The sequence below is a fragment of the Bos javanicus genome, chromosome 9 (assembly GCF_032452875.1).
Source record: "Bos javanicus breed banteng chromosome 9, ARS-OSU_banteng_1.0, whole genome shotgun sequence".
Lineage (NCBI taxonomy): Eukaryota > Metazoa > Chordata > Mammalia > Artiodactyla > Bovidae > Bos > Bos javanicus.
In genome coordinates, this window is record NC_083876.1 from 12071109 (window position 1) to 12093581 (window position 22473).

The window sequence follows — 22473 nt, forward strand, 5'->3', positions numbered from 1 at the left end:
TCTATATCTGTCAGTCTATTACATTTTTGTGATGTTCACTAACTTGTTTGATTTTTTTTATATTATACATAGAAGTGAGAGCATACAGTACTTGTCTTTCTCTGACTTATTCCATGTAGCATAATACCTTCCAAGTCCATCCATATTGCTGCAAATGGCAAGATTTCCTTATTTTTTACAGCTGAGTACTATTCCATTTGGAGAGGGCAATGGCACCCCACTCCAGTACTCCTGCCTGGAAACTCCCGTGGATGGAGGAGCCTGGTAGGCTGCAGTCCATGGGGTCACAAAGAGTCAGACACGACTGAGCGACTTCACTTTCACTTTTCACTTTCATGCATTGGAGAAAGAAATGGCAACCCACTCCAGTGTTCTTGCCTGGAGAATCCAGGGATGGGGGAGCCTGGTGGGCCGCCGTCTATGGGGTCGCACAGAGTTGGACACGACTGAAGTGACTTAGCAGCAGCTGCAGCAGTATTCCATTGTATGTGTATATTATACCTGTGGATGGACTCTTAGGTTGCTTCCAGATCCTGGCTATTGTAAACAGTGCTGCCATAAACACTGAGGTGCATGGATCTTTTTGAATTAGTATTTACATTTATTTCAGATATATACTCAAGAATGAAATTGCTGGGGTCATATGGCAGTTCTATTTTTAGTTTTGTGAGAAACCTCCATACTGTTTTCCACAGTGGTTGCATTTCCATCCCCACCAACAGTGTACGAGGCTTCCCTTTTCTCCACATCTTTGCCAAGATTTATTTATGCTGTCTTTGATGATGGCCATACTGACAGGTGTGAGGTGATATCTCACTGTGAGTTTGATTCATCCTTCCCTAATAATTAGTGATGTTGAGCATTTTACAATGTGTCTGTTGACCATATGTATGTTGTCCTTGGAAAAATGTCTGTTCAAATCTTCTACCCACTTTTAAATGGGCTGTTTGTTTTTCTGATGTTGAGTTGTGTGAGCTGTTTATATATGCTGAACATTAAGCCCTTATCAGTTATATCATTTGCAAGTATTTTCCTCCATTCAATCTGTGACCTTTACATTGTGCTGATGGCCTCCTTTGCTATGCAAAAGCTTTTAAGTTTAATTAGATCCCATTTGTTTATTTTTCTCTTGCTTCCTTTGCTTTAGGAGAAAGAACTGACTTACTTTTAAATGCTAATACACCCTTGTATTTTTTAGTTTATCTCACTTGGTATTGATGTATATATATTTTATATATGGCTGTATTCATATATTTTTATTATAATAAATATATGTTTATGAAATAGATGATGTAAAATTTTATTTTAATGATCTTATTCAATTATGGTGTTGGGTTTACAGTGGTTTCATAAAATAAACTGAAAGGTATTTAAAAAACAAAAACAAAACCCATGCCTTAAAGGAACGGTGCAGTGGAGGTGATCCAGAGGCTCCAGTGGGCGAGTGGGCAGGCAGCTGGCAAAGTGGAGGCTGGGAAACCAGTAATGGGATGCTTCTGAGACACAACATCAAGGTTTTCATTTCTGGAGGCCACTTTCAATAACAAAGCTGATGCTTTCCCATGTCAGAGCATTAGTCAAGAGTGAAAGGAATGTTTAAGCATGGAAATGATTGTGATCCATTTATCAGAGTTGAAGCCCTAGATGGGCCCATAATCTTCCCTTCTATTGCAGGAATAGATGGTTCTTGGCGGACGTGTTTGCTGGTGGGCAATATTTTAAAGCATCGATGCAATTACATTAAACCATATTTACATTTGTTTATATATACATACGTCTCTCAGTCGTGTCCGACTCTTTGTGACCCCATGGACTGTAGCCCACCAGGCTCCTCTGTCCATGGGATTCTCCAGGTAAGAGTACTGGAGTGGGTTGTCATTTCCTTCTCCAGGGGATCTTCCCAACCCAGGGATCAAACCTGGGTCTCCTGCATTGCAGGCAGATGTTTTATCCTCTGAGCCACCAGGGAAGCCCATATATACATACACTAAGCTACGCACACACACACAATCATACTCTTGGGTTTAAAATGTATTCCTAACTGCAGCCTGAGGAATAGGATGGGTTATTTCATGGAGTGCAAGGAAGTGTCTGCTACTGAAATTACTCTCATGCGCTCAGTACAAAGCATCCTGAAGACAGCCTCCAGAGAACCTTTGTAAAATTCATTCCTTTAAGAATACAGTCCAAGGACTTAATAATCTGGAATCCATAAGCTCCAGGTTATATGAATTGTTCCAGAGGTTGTCTGAAAAATTATAGGTATGTTTTTCAGACTTTTGCTAAGACTTTCACCAAATTCTCAAAGCTCTGTCATTCAGTAAAACTTCAGAATCATAAGTTAATTCAGCACCTATCACCAGACATCTAAAATGTCACATATATTTTAGAGTGAAAGAATTAAACACTCATTACCACTTGAATATTGCTATTAAAAGTAGAATAATATTCACAGCTATATGTGTTAAAGGTTTAATTACATCTAGTCTCCTTCAATAAGGTATTGTTAAATAAAAAAGAGTTGACTCATTGGAAAAGACTCTGATGCTGGGAGGGATTGGGGGCAGGAGGAGAAGGGGACGACAGAGGATGAGATGGCTGGATGGCATCACCGACTCGATGAATGTGAGTTTGAGTGAACTCCGGGAGTTGGTGATGGACAGGGAGTCCTGGCGTGCTGCGATTCATGGGGTCACAAAGAGTCGGACACGACTGAGCGACAGAACTGAACTGAACTGAAATAAAAATGAGTACATAGCCTAGTAATTATCAGGTGTGGCTACTTTCATTTGCTTTTTTAAACTTCACAAACAGTTCATGGAAAGCTGTCATCTACAAACTTATAGTTTTACTTCTGGGTTATCTGAAGATTTACCCAGGAAAAAACATATCCTTTTACAAGCTCATGGTTCTATTACTTTTATATGTTTTCTCAATCATTTTTAACATCATAATGCTAAAAATTACAGACGGTAGTGTTTCATAAAATTCATTAGCTATTACTTTCAAATTGTAGGGTGAATCACAAACTGAACCTGAGGGAAGTCTTGCAGACCATGATCACTAGCAGTAGTGGTCAGATTTACTGTCAGAGCTTTGCTAGAACTTTACATCAGCTCTTCATTTAATCCTCACAAAAGCTCTCTGATGAGGATATAATTATTCCGCTTTAAACAGCAAAGAAATGAAGACAGAGAAACTCGGTCAGGAATCCAGATCCCATAACTTGGAAGTTTTTCCTGACTCCAAATTCTGACCAGTTTAAAAGTAACATTGGCCACACTACTCAAAATAAAATAAACAATGAGTAGCTACTGTCTAGCACAGGGAACTATACTCAGTATCTTGTAGTAACCTATAAAAGAAAGGAATCTGAACAAGAATCTCTATCTTATTCACTTTGCTGCACACCTGAAACTAACACAACCTTTAAATCAACTACATTTCAATTTAAAAATTCAGATAAATAGATAAACAAAAGAGAGTCCTTCCAGCCCCCGCCTCTATTGTAATTATTGGTCCGCTTCCGATTCTCAGCGCCCAAAAGAACATTGGGTCTTGTGGCCCCCAGTTTCTTCCTCATTTTTAGTCTTTTAATCCACATCAGGAAATAACCTTCTTCCTTAAAACTATTTTCAACTTTGTCCCCTTTTTTCTCAAAATGCCTCAGTCTGGGTACAAAACAACAAGCCTAAAGCAAAACCAAAAATTTTGAGAAGGCGCAAAGTTTACTCCCTCTATTTCATTGACCTTATTACACTGTATCTCATCAGAATCTTATGCCAGAGTAGCAAAACATATTTTTCCAAAACAAAAACTAAAACAACTTGATTGCAATCCCACTTTCCCTCTATCTGTTTTTCAGGACACTCGCCTGTTACATGAACTCTTTTTACTTTCAGGATTCCTACATAAGGCCCAGTGTCAATTTGTAGCACTTGGATCCTAACATTTTGCAGAATCCAGAGCCGCTTAGCCACTAAGCTGCAGACCCCAGGGTGATCAGAGCCTTGGCCATCAGCTCTGGCTCTCCTTATCTTCCCTTTTGCCTCTGTGGGCGGTGACTCGTCCCATTTTGAAACCATGACTCAAAAAGGCAGCAAGCGTGACCCTAAGCAGCCCAAAAAACAGGACCAGGTTTTAAAAATAATTTTAACAGACTTTCTGTTAGCCTAACTTTGTACTCAAAAGCCTCATATTAAAAAAAAAGAGAGAGAGAGAGAGAGAGAGAAATTTCTGGTTAAAACTCTAGGAACTCGGATGCCCACCCCTGCCAATTCCTGACCTGTCAAAGATTCCAGCATCTGTTCCATTGGTTTCGGCACCACTGCCTGAAAACTGTGTTGAATATCTATGAGTTATTAGAGATAAACATACAGTTTTCCCTGAACGATCCGGTCAGCTCTGCAACCTTTCATTTTAAATAAAATCAAACAAAACTACATCATTTATCCAACATGCATCTTCATTCCAGGTAAAACTAAGCCTGAAAAATGTATACACATTAAATTAAACTTTGGAGGAAATGTTAGAAATGAAAAGTGATAGTTTTTATTAAAAATGCTCTAACAGAGCAAAATCAATAGGCTTCCCAGTAGTCTCAGACCTCCCAGTTGGCAGTGAAACGCTGTCAGTCTAACAGTAGCTCAGACTCAGCCAGAGGACCTGTGCGCCTGGCTGTGACAGCCACTCGGGTCTCGTGAGTCAGCATCATGTTATGCTGAGAATCTTGGTCAAACCCAAATCCTCAGCCTGCTGCTTCCTCGCTCCTCCCCTACAGAATCATTAACGTCACTGTCTCACTTCTGAATTCCTTCCTGCCCATTCTGACCTGATTTCTCGTTCTATAAGAAATTCTGCAAGGAAAACAAAACCCAGAAACAACTTCTTCCAATGACCTGCTTGTGGTCAAACCCTATCTTGATTATCTTTGTCCAGCATTTCCCTGTTGAAGCTTCCTTTATGGCTGCTGAGGCAGTGGTCCTTGGTGATCCTCAAGGGTTACTCAGCTTCCTATTCTCCTTCTCCTCCCCTCAGTGTTTGGCTCTGAGCACCCCCTCCTCCAATTTTGGTCCTCAGGCCTTTTCTTTTTTTCAGCCAATCTACATATTTTCCCAGGTAATCTAATCCCAACCCATGACTTTCATCATATATGATGATTGCATCTTTTATATGTGTATATATATATATATGCAGGAGATGCAGGTTCGATTCCTAGGTTGGGAAGATCCCCTGGAGAAGGAAATGGCAGCCCACTCCAGTATTCTTGCCTGAAAAATTCCACAGACAGAGGAGCTTGGCGGGCTCTAGTCCATGGGATCGCACTGAGTGAGTGCACACACACACACACACACCTACGTACATGTTGGTGATTCTCAAATTTTGATTCCTGGCTCCCTCTTGAGCTGCAGACCTGTTAACTCACTGGATGATTCCACTGGGCTATCTCAGCAGGCAGGCCATATTCCATGTGAAGTTGAAGTCACCGTCATCCCCCTCCCCAGATGGCTGTACCAGATGGTCTTTCCAAGTTCAGGAAATAACACCAGTAGTCATCCAGAGACTCAGGCCTGAAAACTGGAGGTTTGGCTGGACACCTGTCCATGGACTGGCAGCCATCACTACCTTCCACCAAAGACATGCCATCTCTGAATCCCAGTTTGGAACAGTGTGTGCCACACATGCTCAAGCCACACTCCCTGCCCGCCCCCCCTTTAAACTCAACTAATATTCAGGGTTTTTCTGCACATGGAAATAGGAACATGTAGAGTGTCTTATTTCACATTCTTCAGGGGCTCCCTGCTCAAATCAGAACACAATCCCTAAATTCCCACTGAGACTCTTAGCTGTAGAGTCCCTGCCTTACTGTAACACCTTCAGAAGCACCCTGGGCTCCAAGAGAATCCAGCCACTTGTCACTCTCAAAGGATTCCTGGCCTACACAGGTTCTCAACTAACTTTTCTTTGAACAGCCTGCCCTGATGTGTCACCGAAGTCCAGCTCTTCCTCAAGGAAGCCCAGCCCCTGCGTCCTTCAGGAAAGCCTCTCCAGCTTCTTGTAAGATCCGGTGCAAACCTCCGGGAACCCGTCACATTAGAATTACTATCCAGTCCGTGCACCTAAGAATCAAGACATTTTTCATCTGCACCTGCTCCAACTAGCTCATACCTGATGATTAACGATAGCTTGCTGAGGAGATGAAAAGGTTTGGGGTGATTCATAAAGAGTGCTTTCTTAATTTCTCTTTGAAAAAGTTTATGGTAAAATGTCAGTGCCACTAGGGGGCATAGAATTATAACGGAATTTTCCCCGGACACTCCCTCAAACAAGAGGTTTGTCTTCTGTATCAATCTCTTCACACAGTTTCTAAATGCATATATCTTAGAAAGAGTGAATAGCTGTATTCAAATTACTTCCAGGAAGAAGCATTTAAGTAGTTAGCTGAAAGACACTAGTGCAGCCATACTAACATAACAGGAAGAAAATAGAAACCTGGTATAGCCAAGTATGAAAAAATAGGAGTTTGTGAATAAAACTGAAGGTAGTGTTAGGAAAAAGATAAAAATGTAAGTATAATTCCAAGATACTGTTTCTTCATGATTTGGGACTGTTAATGTAGTGTTAGGAAAAAGATAAAAATGTAAGTATAATCCAAAGATATTGTTACTTCATGATTTGGAACTGTTTTAAAATATTCAATACAAAAGACAAATCACTACACATAAGCTTTTGTTCTTCAGGAAAAGTGAAGCGGGGTATTGAGGCTAATTCTGTGTTTAGAATAAAATCCCAAGTCCTGCTATGAAACAGCTACTAGAAACTTTTGAACACTTCCCTTTTTAAAGGAAAAACAGTCAAATATATTAATGTGATAATAGGCTAAAGCTTTTTATTTCAAAAGTTAATATAGTCTAGTAGTTTAAAACCTGGTTTTGTTTTTTGTTTCTGTGGATTTTGTTTTGTTTTTTTTCATGAAATAACCATAAGTTTGAATTCAGACTCAATTTCTCATTAGTTTTGAAAAAGTATCAACTTTCTCACGACCTCACTTTCTTCCTTATAAACCTGTAGTGCTCATTTGTGAGGTTATGGTCAGAATCAAGTGAAATAATTCTTGTTAGGACCCCAGACAAGGACCAGGATTCATGAACTGGTCTCAGGGGCCCGGGCAGGGGCCTCTGGCTCCCGAAAAAAAAAAAAAATTCTTGTTAATCACGGTGCCTCATCTGCAGTAAACACATATGACATATCTGCTATTATTTTGCTTTGACGGTGGTAACTGGCACACTATTTTAGTAATTCCTAGGAAAATAAATTTTGATAGTTGTTGAGATGAACATGGTGAGACTTTTTGAGCCCCTCCCCTGCTCTGTCTGCTCCCCGACCAGCCTCTCTTCACACCCCTGTGCACTCACACCTGCACTGTTTCTGCACCCCTAGGCACAGGCTGCTCTGAGGGGACCATGCCTCACCCACTGAGGGCAGGGCTGGGACGGATCCATGCTATGTAGGAACCTTCATGTTAATTGGCAGGTTCTTATGCTCTCTGACATTGCCCCAGGTTTCCTACTTTCTGTCCCTTGGTAAAATATATAGAGAATCTCAGCATCACATCTCTAAGAATCCTCAATAGAGTAAAAATGATACTGTGGTCCACAATGCTGACACATTTAAAATAATCAGATTCACTGAATCAATGGTTATAAGATACCTAAGAAATACAATTATAGTTGCTGTGCTTGTAGGTTTGGTTCTGATTTGACAGGAGGAAATAAAAGCTAAAGGGAAAGGGTGGCCTGGCCTAAAGGCATTCCACTCAGGCGTTAGGGGACTTCAGTTCTTCTTCCAAGGCAAACAGCTGAGCCTTGGGCAAGCAGCCAGCAATAGTTTTCCATTTCTTCATCAGCAAATGTCCCTTTTGCTCTAAGGTTTGAGGATTCTGTTTATTACCACCACTCTGGTTGACCTGGCATTTCACAGTGGATCAAAAAGCATCCACATCACACAAACAAGTAGCACTTGCATCAGCTGTGAGTTGATCAGAACTATGACCATGACTCGATGGGAAGAGTGTAGAGGTGGTAGGACCAGAACAGACAGGGGGCTGGGGAGGTCCGGAGAAGGAGAGGGGAGAGGCATGTGGTGACGGATATTCTGTAAAACCAGCTCACCACTGGTTATTCTGCCTTGAAAGTCCTTCCCGAGCACCTCTAGCTCTTGTATAGAATGTTCCATATTACTAGAGTGCCCTTCAGATGAAAAATATAATGGCATAGAAAACACACTGAAGTTAAATATTTCTAGTAGCTATTTTCAGTGCAAACCATCTCCAAGTAGACTTCAGAGAATAAAACCTTCCATGGTCATACATTTCAAGCAGACATCTCACAATAGTTGAAAGCACACCCACCTCCAAAGGATGGGGAGTGAAATCAGCTCATGTGCTCTACGCTAGAAATAAACACTTGCTTTGGAAAAGACGGCTGTCTTTTACCTTTCTACCTCTTTATAAGGCTCTAATGTAATATTACAGGTGGAATATACACGACTATATCATTTCATTCTTTGTCTACCCTCTCCTCTGATATTAGGTTTTAATATTTCAACCAAAAGAAAGGCAGTTTCCTAGCAACATCTGTGTTCAAAGGCACAGCAACAGAAAAAAGCTTGATCACAGCACTCTGTTTTTCCAACAGTTAATTCCTGCCTCTTGAGAGAAGTTAGCTGGTAGTGAAGAAGCCAGGTACACACGAGGAAGCCATTAGGAGAGGTGTGCAGCCTCACGTGGCCTTTCCTTCCCAGCAGGCTCAGGCGGGGTGTCAGAGTTTGTGGCTAAACCTCTTTTCAAAGGGAGCCTGCAGAGACACTGAAATACAGCCCATGAGCTCTTCAGTGTGCCTGCGTGCTCAGTTGCTCAGTCAGTCGTGTCCGACTCTTTGACATCCTATGTGATGTAGCCCCGGGCTCCTCTGTCCATGGGAGTCTCCAGGCAAGAATGCTGGAGTGAGTTGCCATGCCGTCCTCTAGGGGCTCTCCCAGACCCAGGGACTGAACTCCGGTCTCTTAAGTCTCCTGCACTGGCAGGCAGGTTCTTCACAGCTAGCGCCATCTGGGCTAGCGTTTCAGTATATGTTCTGTTTAAGATGTGGGAGGGATAGGAAACGCAGAGGCAAGGCTGCTGGGTTCCTGTAACTCTCATACCAACCACCTGTGAATGCTTGGGCTGGTCCCCTCTGGGGTGTCTCAACTTCTAGAGAACCAGAGAACCGATCTCAAAGGCCCTTCCCAGCTCTAAACCTCTGCTGACCACCACCTTTGATGCTACTTTAAAGTGTCACGCATTTGCTTAATCAACATTACGGTTTCCCACCTTGCCACACACTCAGGAAAGCATCCATGAGAAGTCAGGCAACTGGCTCTTTCCCTGGAAATCTGTCCCGCCTTCCCAAAGCTTCCAGCTAGCACGCTGGGCCCAGCAGTGCCAGTGAGACAAGGGACCTGATCTTCGCAGTGGGGTGGGGTTAAGTGTGCAAGAAGGAAAACTGCTCGTTCAAGGCGAAATGCTTCTCATTTTCCTGCCTGCACAAAAGCCAAGATTTTCACGCTGAAAGCGTGCACACGAATCCTTCTAAGCCTCTAGATCTTTCACCCTGAAAGCCCTGCGCGGAAACTCTGGGGGGAGTCTAAATATAGCGACGCCAACTCCCTCGCGCTCCGCCTGGTCCTAGCTCGGCCCTAGGACTGGAGCGCTCTCTCTGGGGCGCTCTCTCCCTTGGCCTGAACCTTGGGGGCACTAGGCCGCCCCCTTCCCCCTCCACGTGCGCGCGCGCGCGCGGGTGGAAGTGAATTAGGGGGCAGTCACGTGGCGCCGCAGCCAGCTGCACTGAGCGCCTCCGTGAAGCGCCCGCGGCCACCCGGCTCGGGCACCGGGCGGGAGGGGGCGCGGGGTCGCGCCGGCGGCCGGGAGCCGGCGAGTGGGTTGCGCGGACATTGCAGCGATGACAGGAAGAAGGAAGGGGCCAGCGGGGCCGTGCGGCCGCTGCCCGAGGCAGACCGGAGCCGGCACGGGTGTGCGCACACGGAGGAGCTGGCCGAGCATCCCCAGAGCCGGGGGCAGCTGACACGGGACTCACGCCTCGGCTTTCGGCTTCTGGAAGCAAAAAGGCACTGGGACTCACTGTCTCGGAACCATCTGTTCTGGCTTTGCGGTGGAACCCCAGTTCTTCATTCAGTTTAACTAGTGATCATTTCCTTCCTATTTGAGGGGGAGGGGAGGGGTTCCACTCTTTGGGAAGAAGTTCCCAAGCCCAGCTTCCTCTCAGTGTCTCCCGCACAGCGGCTCACAGTTTTTAACGCCGCCGTCTCGCTGAAGGCCAGAGGCTCGGCGGCCTCCCTCCTCCCCCAGGGGGAAGGGGGTTTGGGGCGCCCCGCTCTCGTGTCGGAGGCGGCGGGAGAAGCCTCTCACTGCGTAAGTGGCAGCACAGCGGGGTAGGGAGAGGACCCAGCGAAATTGCGGTCCTGGACTCTCCATCCTACAGGGTTTCCCCCCGCCCCCAGACTCAGGGATTGCCGCCGCCACCGCCGAGAGACTTCGCCTGTTTATGACTTTCTGTGACTTCAATGCAAATTTCTTGACGGAGGGACCCGGTCTGTCCTTCCCTGCTTCGCGCCGCTGTCAGGCACAGCCCAGCGCCAGTCGTTCACCGCGGAGAAGCGGAGTTTTGACGCACCCCACCCCACCCCCGGCTGGCAAGGATGTCCAGCTCCTCTATCTGATGCTGGGATGGAAAGTCACAGCCCGCAAGCTGGAGGAGTTTGTGGCGGTGAGATGCCCAGCGCCCATCTCGCCGGCTAGGCAGTCGCGTCCCGCGGGGCTGCACCCTGAACGCGGGGATCCGAGCGCCCCCGCCCGGAGCCTGGGCCGGCGCGCTCGTGGACTGGCTGGTACCTGGAGGGCAGGGCTGGGCCGTTCCCGCGCACACCACTCGCGGAAGGACGACGGGACGAGCCCGCGCGGCGGTGCAGCGGCAGGAGGAAAGGGCGCCTGCCTCTCCTTTTCCTCCTCTGGGTACGAGGGGGGCGCACCTTCCAACAGCTCCGAAGCCCTGGGGAGAATACCCCGAACTCTCGTCCCTGACAGGGGTTTCGGTGCCGCAGGTCCCCTCCGGCGTGGGGAGCCTGGGATCCGGCGTGGGGAGCCTGGGACCCGGCGTGCGCGCGCAGGAGCTCCCTCTCCAGCCCCGGGGGGCGCTTCGCCAGGAGGGAGTGTCCGCCGCGGGGACCGAGGGGCTGGAGGAGCCCTCTTGGAGTGACACTCCCGCGACACGTCCCGATTTCGCCTAAGGAACTGAAGGCTACTGGACACCTGGACTCCTCGCCTCCTCCGGGTGCCCTCTCCGCCCCCCGGCGCGCAGCTCGCGGGCCGTCCGGCGCCCCGTCGGTGGCGGCTCCCTCCTCGAAAGCGGCCGGCGCGCATGAGGCCGCGGCCCCCTCCGCCGGGGCCCCCCTCGCGGTGCCCGCGGTGATGCCATGCCCCGCCAGCACGCGGGCGGCGAGGAGGGCGGCGCCGCCGGGCTCTGGGTGAGGAGCGGCGCGCCGGCGGCGGCGGCGGCGGCGGCGGGCGGGGGGCGCACGGGCGGCGGCATGAAGGATGTGGAGTCGGGCCGGGCCAGGGCGCTGCTGAACTCGGCGGCCGCCGGCGGCGACGGGCTGCTGCTGCTGGGCACCCGCGCGGCGGCGCTGGGTGGCGGCGGCCTGCGGGAGAGCCGGCGGGGCAAGCAGGGCGCCCGGATGAGCCTGCTCGGGAAGCCGCTCTCCTACACCAGCGGCCAGAGCTGCCGGCGCAACGTCAAGTACCGGCGGCTGCAGAACTACCTGTACAACGTGCTGGAGAGGCCCCGCGGCTGGGCGTTCGTCTACCACGCGTTCGTGTGAGTACCCGCGCCCCACCTTGCGCCCCCCGCACCGCGGCGGCCGGGGGCACCCTCCTGCCCGGTCCCCTGGGACGCCCGGCGCCCACGCCCTGGCCGGCCGCGCGCGTATACACGCACACACACACATATACACGAGCCCACACGCTCTCGCGCGCGCACGTGGTGGGTTTTATTTCTTTGCACGTGTTTAGGGTCTCCCTTCTGGCGCCTGCCACCTCCCTGAGCCCCACCCCCTCGCCCCTGCAGACGGAGACTTCCCCGTGGGGCACGCAATGAGCTGCCCGGCCGCTCTTGGCGCTCAGGGGCAGAGCCGGGCAGGCGCGGGACTCGGGCTGCGCGGATAATTGGGAGCGATGAGGTCTCGAGATGCGTCCGTTCCAACCGAGGGGGGCGCCCGGGAGCTGAGAAAGGCGCATGAGACCGTGCGCCCGCGTGGAGCTTGGGAGAGTGTTGGAGAGGTTAGGAGGTGATGGCGGGGTAGACGCGACTCAGAGAGGCTAGGCGCAGGCCTGGGTCTTGGTCCGGGGCGGAGCTGGGGAGGCCGCTGCGCGGTGGGGACAGCAGCTAGGTTGCCAGCGCGCCCGGAAACACGCCTCGCAGCCATCTCAGCCGCAGCTAACGGAAAATCTCTCCGTGCAAGAAATCCTTCCTGTCACAAAGGTGGCAGAGGTCTGGAGGAGGCGAGCAGGGCCAGGCGAGGTGATGTTCGCTCAGGCGCGGAGGACGAGGCCCGCGTGGAGTCCAGCGCTGTCGCGCAGGGGCGCAGGCAGAGGTGCGGGGCACATGGCCCGCCGGGGACTGGGATCAGGCAGTGGGTGAAGTTGGCACTGGTGGTTTGGAGCCAGAGCGTGTGCGTGTTAAGTAAGCCTCACCATCTAGCAGAGAATGCTTAATGAGAAAATGATTGGAAGCAAATGTTTATTTTTCCCTGAGGCATTTAAAACCTTTCAGTGGCTTTAAAGTTTACTACTGTTTTTCCCACAACGTCCATTCATTCAATCTCCTGTTAGAATTACGTTTATGTGGACATTTTACGGTAGTTTTTATGCCGTTACACCCACATCTTTTCTTTTCTGCTGCTTTTTTCTCCTCTCTTTGTCGTTCCCCTTTTCTGCTTCTTTTTGTCAAAATGGAATATAAAAGTCTCAGTCTTGGGAGGCCAGTAGAGAAAGTTGCAGGCACTCCCTGATAGGTTTCTTGTTTCCTAGTTAAAAAAAAAAAAAAAGGGTTTGGAAGACATGAATTAGGTGTTTTTTTTAAGAAATGAGGCCTGTCATCGAAACACAGCTCTCACCTGAGATGGAGGATTGGCATCAAGTCCAGAAACATTTTTGAAATAACATGGAGGAAGGGGCTGGTTTTGTAAATAGGTGAGCCTGGAATTTTACCACGTAGTAGTCAGGAAATTGGTGGAGTCTACAATCTGTGGGGCGCTGGTGTCTGGAAAATTTTACAGTCCCAGATTGATGTGAACATCTAGCACTAGGCAGAATATTCCAGCCAACTTTCCATCTTACAACGTACACAAGGAGAAAGTTGTGTAGTATCATTATTACATCAAAAGTATAATGTTTGCAAGATTCACATTTCCTTAAATGTGGTTTCTGTTGTAAATGCTAGACTTAGAGAAGCACTACTGATACTTTACATGTTCATCCACTCTGAGTTGATATAATAATTAATCCTGTTACCTGATGAGCCTGATAAATTATTTTGACCAATCTGAATCCACTAAAACATTTAGCAATATGATCTGTGCTCAGTTTGGCAACAAAGTATATACTGTATGGAAGATGATTTTTTTTACGAGAGTTTGCTCAGAATATTCATAACTCTGATTTTACAATATGATGCTACTTAGCAGCCTTGAATTTTTGGTAGTTTATATATTGTATATTCAGAAAGGGTTAGAGACAACCTTGGTTAGTGCTCATGCTTTGAATTTGCTAAGTGTTGCCCTTGAACATGAATGAGGGCTTCTTGTAATGCAACATTTTATTTTCAATATGTTAGGATATAACAGGTTTTTCTGGCCTTACAGAATCTTAAATTTTTGACAAATGATTGTTCAAGAGGTTCAAGTTTGAATAATTCTCTACTCACCGGTCTTTATCAGTCAGCCAGTGTCTTTTGTGGTAGAAACAAAACAAATTATGTACTTATTAATACCACATGCTATTGTAAACCTTTGAATTAGTAATTTCTAGAGTCTGAAACTAATGATTCAGTGATGTGGCAGGGGGTGCTAGACTCATGGTGATACAAAGTCGGAATCATCTTCTGGGAGGTTGTGCACAACTACAGTTGGCCTAGGAGGACAGGCCGTCTTTGGCAGCAGCAGCTTATGATTTAAGTGAGCTTTGGAATAGCTGGGCTTTATACATTAGATTAATAAAGGAAAGTTACTTTGAACTATAAGTCTAACAAGACCATTAATAATAAAGGAAATTATAAGAAAACAATTTCTAAAGCAGTATAAGTAACTAATTCCTTGCCAGCCTGGGAATCCCCAAATCTTACTTTAATAACAGTTTTTGTAGCACATTATGGTTCTTGCCAAGAACAAGTGTACTGTGATGAATGAGGTGTATACTTCAGGGATGGATTTACTCTGTTGATTTGTGTTTTCATTGCCAAGAAGCAAGAAAAGTATGTTTAAAGTTATGTTTCGGGTAAAGAGACATTTCTGTTAAATATGCAAAAAGCATGATTGTAATGGTATTTTAATGGTATAAAGCATAGTTTCAAGTGTGTGTGTGTGTGTGTGTGTGTGTGTGTGTGTGTATATATATATATATATATATCCCTGGCTCACTGATGAGATGGCTGGAAAGAGCAAGAGATGACCTGCTATAAATACTTTCTTCCAATCTTTATGAATCGAGGGAGCTTAGGAAAGTCTCTTTTTTTATGGTAATTTAGGATTTACCAGGCAACCATGTTTCCTAGTTTCCTGTTTTCAGCTGCCCTTTAGTTTAATAGAAAGTGAAAGAAAGTGAAGTCGCTCCGTCGTGTCTGACTCTTTGCGACCCCATGGACTGTGTAGTCCGTGGAATTGTCCAGGCCAGAATACTGGAATGGGTACCCTTTCCCTTCTCCATGGGATCTTCCCAAACCAGGGATCAAACTCAGGTCTCCTGCATTGCAGGCAGATTCTTTACCAGTTAAGCTGCAAGGGAAGCCCAAGAATACTGGGGTTGGTGAGTGAGTGAGTGAAGTCGCTTAGTCGTGTCCGACTCTTTGCGACCCTGTGGACTGTAGCCCACCAGACTTCTCTGTCCATGGGATTCTCCAGGCAGGAATACTGGAGTAGGTTGCCATTTCCTTCTCCAGGGGATCTTCCCAACCCAGGTATCGAACCCAGGTCTCCCACATTGCAGGCAGACGCTTTAACCTCTGAGCCACCAGGGAAGCCCACTGGGATTGGTAGCCTGTCCCTTCTCTAGTGGATCTTCCTGACCCAGAAATAGAACTGGGGTCTCCTACATTGCAGGTGGATTCTTACCAACTGAGCTATCAGGGAAGCCAAATGCATGATTGGCTCCATATATAAATTTGTGGTGTATCTTTGCCTGGCTTAATGCTTTGGATTAGAATGTATAGATATTTTATTTCTAAGCTGGGAACCTAGAAGCCATTCTTGATGTCTTCACTTTTCTCAAGCTTGCTCCTGCTGGCTACCCATACGATCAGTAAAATCTGTGTGTTCACTTTATAAGTTTTTTTTTTTTTTCTTCAGATCCATTCCCTTCTCTCCTTTGCTACTGCTACTCTCCCTGTTTCTCTGTACATCTCCGTTGGATTCTTTGTAATATTCTCTGATTTGTGTTATGAGCCTTCCAGCTCTTTGCTCTGACAGCAGTGTTTTCCTAAAATGCACATCTTATCACATTATCTCCTTGCCTGTAATCTTTCCAAGACCCTTCTCCATCTATTCATCCATTTATTCATCAATCCATCTGCAAATATTTGAATCTCCATTTTGTGCTAATTCCCAGATTAATAAGGTGGGGGCCTCCATTCTTAAGACGGGAAAAGATTCCAGTAGGGGGTGAGTGCAAGCCTGTGAACAGCAGTGAAATGCTGCTGTTCCAGGAGCGAGTTCAGAGTCTTATAGGAAAGGAGGGGAAAGTGGAGCCCAGGGTGGAAAGTTCAGCACAGGCTCCAGAGAGGAAGGGAAGCACAAGCTGAGTTTTGGCAAATGACTAGTTAATTTTCAGATGTGAAAGCAAGGGTGGGAGGGGAGTGTGGCGAGCCATCTTGCTGGAGGGAAAAGCATACGTAAAGACGTGGAATTGGAATCATGTCAGTAGTTCCGGGTACTGGAAAGTATTTATAGGATGAGAACAACCTCAGGAAAAGAGGGCAGAGCAATAGCGCACGTCCCTAACCTCGGGTGACTTCCAGTGCCAGCCATGGAATCTAGTCTTTATCCTGTAGGAACGACTGGTCACTGAATGCTGATAATCAGAGGGATGATGTCATCAGATAGGAATTTCAGAAAGATGTGGCTTTCATTGGTTCAGTCAGTGGATTGAAAGGTACCAAACAGAACCAGTGTGGCTGGTGAGAATTTTTCAGCAACTGGCCAGGTTTCCCACTCATTCTCGTGTTCTTTTATCCATAAATTCATGGATGTCTGTTGAACAGGATTCAACGATGTCTGATGAATCGTGCCACGCTCTGTTACAGGCGGGTGAGAGATAACTTCCTGAGGAGCTCAGGCAGCAACCGTGGGGACAAGAAGGAGGGATTTAATTATAAAACATTTAAGTAGGTAGAACTCAGAGTGTTTTCATCACTCCAAATGAAAAGGATGACTCTGAGCTGGGTGACTTGGGGAACAGAAGTACCATTCACTAAGATACGGGACAAAGGATGTGAGAATATGTTCAGGGACCATGATGAGTTCAGACTTGCACTCAGTGATTTGGAGATGTTTGCAAGTCATTTGGGGGGAGACTGCAAGGGATAAACACGTGATAGTGAACCTGCTGTACCCAGTTTCTCTCCATTGAGTCTTAGACCAGCAGCCACCACCTGTCATGTTTTGTCAAGAAGAGAGCAGAAATAAGTAAAATATATTTGAAGGAAGGACCGCTTTTTCAAATCTGGAGCAGAATCTTGATGTCTAGAGCAGATATCTAGATTTGGAAGCTGCCAGCAGTGTTGTGCTGGTGAAAGCAATCAAGAGGAGGAGTGAGTTAGCCCAGGGATGCAGAGTGGGACAAGGACAGGTGGAGGGCATGGTGGGAGCACCTCCCGCCGGCAGGCAGTAGGGGGCAGGTTAAGAGCTCACAGAAGACCTGGGGAAATGTGACAGCGACCTCAGCGCTGGGGGGATAAGCCAAGAGACTTTCTCTTCACTGAAGCAAAGAAAGGAAGACGTGTACAGGAAGGAGCCGTGGTTGGTGTTTCCGCTGCTGCAGAAATGACTAGAAGAGATGTGTTAGGATTTTATTGGCTAGTGATGAAGGCAGTCGCTGGTGGCCTTTGCTGAAGCAGCTTCACTGAGATGACATCACACACGGGATTTAAGCAGGTTGGGGATGGCTGGGTGCTGGGAAGGTGGGGACAGGAGTGTAAGTTAACTCCAGATTCATTGGATTGGCTCCCAAGAACCCTCCTGACATGGCCCGTGCCCCCTTTCGTGTCTCATCTCTAACGCACCCCCCCAGAGCTCCAGCCTTGCTGTCTTGTGTCTTCTGCTAGACAGTGTTTGCTCCCACTGTTCCCTGGGGTTTTCCCTACCCTTACCCTCTGGCTGCCCAACTCCTACAGCTTCTTCAAAACACAATTCAAAGATCACCTCTCCTGAGCTCATGTCCCGGATGCCGGGTTAATGTAGGTGCTTCTTGTCTCAGGTTCCCCGGCCCCGGGAATGTCATTACTGTGGTGCTTGCCCTGCCATGTGGTCATTGTTAGCTACTTGGTCTGTCTCTCCCGTGAGAGGGTGAACTTCCCCTGCAGAAAACCTCCTACAGATCTCTGGGTCCTAAACACCTAGCAAGGTGCCCTGTATCTAGTAGACCCTCCATAAACATTTGCTTTCAGTTCAGTTGCTCAGTTGTGTCCAGCTTTTTGCGACCCCATGAACCGCAACACGCCAGGCTTCCCTGTCTGTCACCAACTCCCAGAGTTTACTCAAACCCATGTCCATTGAGTCAGTGATGCCATCCAACCATCTCATCCCCTGTCATCCCCTTCTCCTCCTGCCTTCAATCTTTCCCAGCATCAGGGTCTTTACAAATGAGTCAGCTCTTCGCATCAGGTGGCCAAAGTATTGGAATTTCAGCTTCAACATCAGTCCTTCCAATGAACACCCAGGACTGATTTCCTTTAGGATGGACTGGTTGGACCTCCTTGCAGTCCAAGGGACTCTCAAGAGTCTTCTCCAACACCACAATTCAAAAGCTTGCTTTATGAGTAAGTAAATCATTTTCCTTGGAAACTTTCCATAGAGGAATTGCAGAGTGAAGCAGAGCTGAAGGAATTACCAGGTGTTTGTGATTTTCTTGCTGCAGTCCATGGGGTCGCAAAGAATCGGACGTGCCTGAGCGACTGAACTGAACTGAAGATACTGATGATTCACTTCGAGGAGAAAGGTATGGGTCCAGAAGTAGGAAGTCTTTGCTTTGCTTTGCTTCGAACTTTCCCACTAATGCTCTTTGTGACTTGGAAGGAGTAATTTCACCTTCCTGGGTCTCCAAATCCCATCTGTGAAGCAGTCACAGCAGTGTTTGTGATGCAGCCACAGTAGTGGAGGTGGTGAGGGTCTGAAGTCTTATCTGAAGGGGAAGGAGTGTTTGTAATGAGCGACTTGATATTTTCTCTTTTCTTACATTTGAATTCTGATTTTAATACTGAAAGCAGCAAATAATTTTTGTTGTTGTTGTTAATATAGCATTTAAACTAATAGTTTAAAATAGGACAAGATTTTATTATCACATACCATACTCAGTAATCGGAGAAGGCAATGGCACCTCACTCCAGTACTCTTGCTTGGAAAATCCCATGGACAGAGGAGCCTGGTAGGCTGCAGTGCATGGGGTTGCTAAGAGTCAGACATGACTGAGCGACTTCACTTTCACTTTTCACTTTCATGTATTGGAGAAGGAAATGGCAACCCACTCCAGTGTTCTTGCCTGGAGGATCCCAGGGACGGGGAAGCCTGGTGGGGCCGTCCATGGGGTCGCACAGAGTCGGACACGACTGAAGTGACTTAGCATAGCATAGCATACTCAGTAATGTGGGTTTCCCAGGTGGCGCTAGTGGTAAAGAACCTACCTGCCAAAAGAGGAGACCTAAGAGACATGGGTTCCATCCCTGGGTTGGGAAGATCCCTTGGAAGAAGGCATGGCAACCCACTGCAGTATTCATGCCTGGAGAATCCCATGGACAGAGGAGCCTGGCAGGCTACCGTCCAGGGGGGAAGTCACAAAGAGTTGGACACGGCTGAAACAACTTAGCACACATACTTAGCAATGTAGTGTCTTACAGATCAAGATTAGCCTAACTCCCCACACCACTGTTTTCAGATTTTCCACATGATCTTTTCAAAATTTCCCTTCCTCAGCTCTGAGCTGCAGGGCCACCTCCTAATTATTTGCATTAACTCCTAACTCCTGGTGAGGTCTGTGGGCCGCATAGCAGTCAAGGGGGTCTTTCTGAGGAATTAAACAAGACAGCACTCCCCTGTTGGAGGAGGAAGGGTTTGTTTGTTGCCTGTCTCTGCCCAGTTTCTTAAGGGGGGTGAGGGGGAGGCTCTCTGTCTGCTTCTCTGCTGTGTCACCTGCACACAGACCTGTGTCCACCACATAGAAGATACTTCATGCTTGCAGACTGAAGCCTTACTGACACCCCACACCTCCCTCAAATACACGGATGGCTTCCTGGAGGAAGATGGAATTTGACTGTCTCGGCCACTCCCTGTGTCAGGACTCAAACAGACCTGATGAGTGACTTTTTTATTTACATATGTATTCTGTTCGGAGTTAAGCCTCTGTCTGCAGAAATTGATGTTTGCATTTTAATTTTGCTCCTGAATTCTTTAAAAAATCACTGATTTCCCTTAAATACAGTGAGGCCTTGTACAAGTTACACTGCTTTATGCCCTGCTAATCTAGTAACATTTTAATAAAATATATACGTATAATAAAATGCACGTGTATAATAAAACAAAATGCTCAAATCAATCTGTTTTCAGAAATTGAAACAATGCTGTAGTATTTGAGGATCATATTACAATTAGAAATGTTGAAAGTGTTACAATCTTAGTCTTGGGAACTTTATGGCCTGAGAGAAATGAAACGCAAGATAAGAAGTGTTGTCGGAAGCTTTGCGACCCCATGGACTGTAGCCTACCGGGTTCCTCCGTCTATGGGATTTTCCAGGCAAGAGAACTGGAGTGGGTTGCCATTTCCTTCTCCAGGGGATCTTCCCAACCCAGGGATCAAACCCGGATCTCCTGCATTGTAGGCAGATGCTTTACCGTCTGAGCCACCAGGGAAGTCTGGTTCATATTACAATTAGAAATGTTGAAAGTGTTAAAATCTTAGTCTTGGGAACTTTATGGCCTTAGAGAAATGAAACATAAGACAGGAATATTTCAAAATGGCATGAAGTCTTGATGCAGAAACCACTACAAGCCAGGAAGGTAGCCAGCCGTCTTTTAATAATTGCTTGCAAAGAACAGGTGCCAGTGGTTTTAATTTTTAATTGCAAATGGCTATTTTGGCAGATGAGAGCTCAGCAGAACAAGTTTTCACCCAGCCGGCTCTTTTGAAACTGCTTGAAGCACAATTGCGGGGCAGCCACAGCTTCCACTTGTGTTTAACGATGGGTAGATGTTTTCATTACAGTTTTCTTTTCCTTCAGCCGTTTCATGGATACTATTTGAAGTGTTATTTGGTAACACGGGAGACAGATTGGCCATGCAACTGCATTTTTCATAATTTTAAAAATTGCTTGATGGCTCTCAAAGTTTTAGGTGATCCTTTTGATCCTTTGTGATCAGTTTCCTAAATGCTACTGAAGTCATCTGTTTATAAACTGAAAAATGCTTTGCACTTTTCCCATTTTAAATCTTTGTCTCTATCTGCACACGTGTATTTTATATACAGTCTATCCTAGCAGAGAACTTGTTATGCAAATATTTACATTTACCTTATTTTTGCTCCTCTACAAGTAAATAATGGATTTGAATAAGATGCAATTGAAATAAAAAGATCATCTGGAGTTTATATCATACTTTGAAAGATATTAACTGTATATAAAGAAAAAACTTTTTTACACACTTAGTCATAGTGTCCGTTGCTTCCATTTATAGTACCTGGGAGGTAATTTGAGAAGCTTTCTTCCTTCTTCAGTCCGTGGCAGGATGATCTTTTATAATCATGTTGTTGTTGTTCAGTCGCTCAGTCGTGTCTGACTGCGACCCCATGGGCTGCAGCACGCCAGGTTTCCCTGTCCATCACCATCTCCCAGAGTTTGCTCAAACTCATGTCCATTGAGTCGGTGATGCCATCCAACCATCTCATCCTCTGCTGCCCTTCTCCTCCTGCCCTCAGTCTTTCCCAGCATCAGGGTCTTTTCCAGTGAGTCGGCTCTTTGAATCCAGTGGCCAAAGTATTGGAGCTTCAGCTACAGCATCATGAACTATCATGTCATAATTTCTCTTTTTTATTTAAACGATGAATTGTGATGAACACCCGACAGGCATTGTGTGTACCGCTGAATGGGCTTGATGCTGGTGGTTCAAAAAGGGGAGTGATGTTGACCTTGACCTCAAGGAAGTTTACTGGGGAACAGACCAGGATGCTGACTCAAGGGGAATGATGGTGACCTGACCACAGTCAGCCCCCAAGTTCCTGGAGGAAAAACTCAGAACCAAGCAGGCTGACTGAGAGCCTGCGTTCTTACCCACTGGATCCTGATCGTGGGCGGTGCCTGTGGGCCCAGGCCCCTCATTTCATGTGGATGGTGTAATTTAAAAACAGCTCTCGTGTCTGGTATAGCTCTTAGCAATATAGTATATACAAAATAATTATTTTAGTATTAACAACATTTGTTTCTCTGTCTCCGAATTCGAACCAGCCCAAGTTTTAATTTTTCCATAAAGTTTTTCTTGATAGCTCTGGCTTATTTCTTTCCTTTTATTTACCTCCCAAAGCTTTTATTATTTGGACCATGTATTTTACTCCTTAATTACATTCTTGCATTGCTTTCTAATTGGATTGTTTAATGCTTCACAAATAATTTGTGTCTAAAGAAACCAAAGTACCTTTTTTTTTTTTTTTGGTATCTCCTATGGCATCAAGCCCAGATTTTTATCCTTTGTTTTTAATCAAAATTTACCTAGTTTATTGCTACCAGGAGGACTATTTGAATGTTATAAGTTTTTAGTTTTCAAAGAGAAATTTCCTTAAGTTCTATTAGTTTTAATTTTACAGCCACTTATATTAAGAACCCAGATTGTTATAATAACTTCTTAATAGCATTTCCTATAAACATCATATTTCAAACTTATACTTTCATTGCA

General features: G+C 46.2%; 1 protein-coding gene across 3 annotated transcripts in view; it reads left to right on the plus strand.

Moving 5' to 3' along the window:
* Positions 1 to 11522: 11522 nt before the first annotated feature.
* Positions 11523 to 22473, plus strand: part of KCNQ5 (potassium voltage-gated channel subfamily Q member 5) — a 626701-nt gene continuing 615750 nt past the window's right edge. For all 3 annotated transcript variants that reach the window (XM_061427192.1, XM_061427191.1, XM_061427193.1), the window contains exon 1: positions 11523 to 11930. In XM_061427192.1, coding sequence (XP_061283176.1) covers positions 11530 to 11930 — 401 coding nt within the window. In that variant the 5' untranslated portion in view covers positions 11523 to 11529. The remainder of the gene's footprint in view (positions 11931 to 22473) is intronic.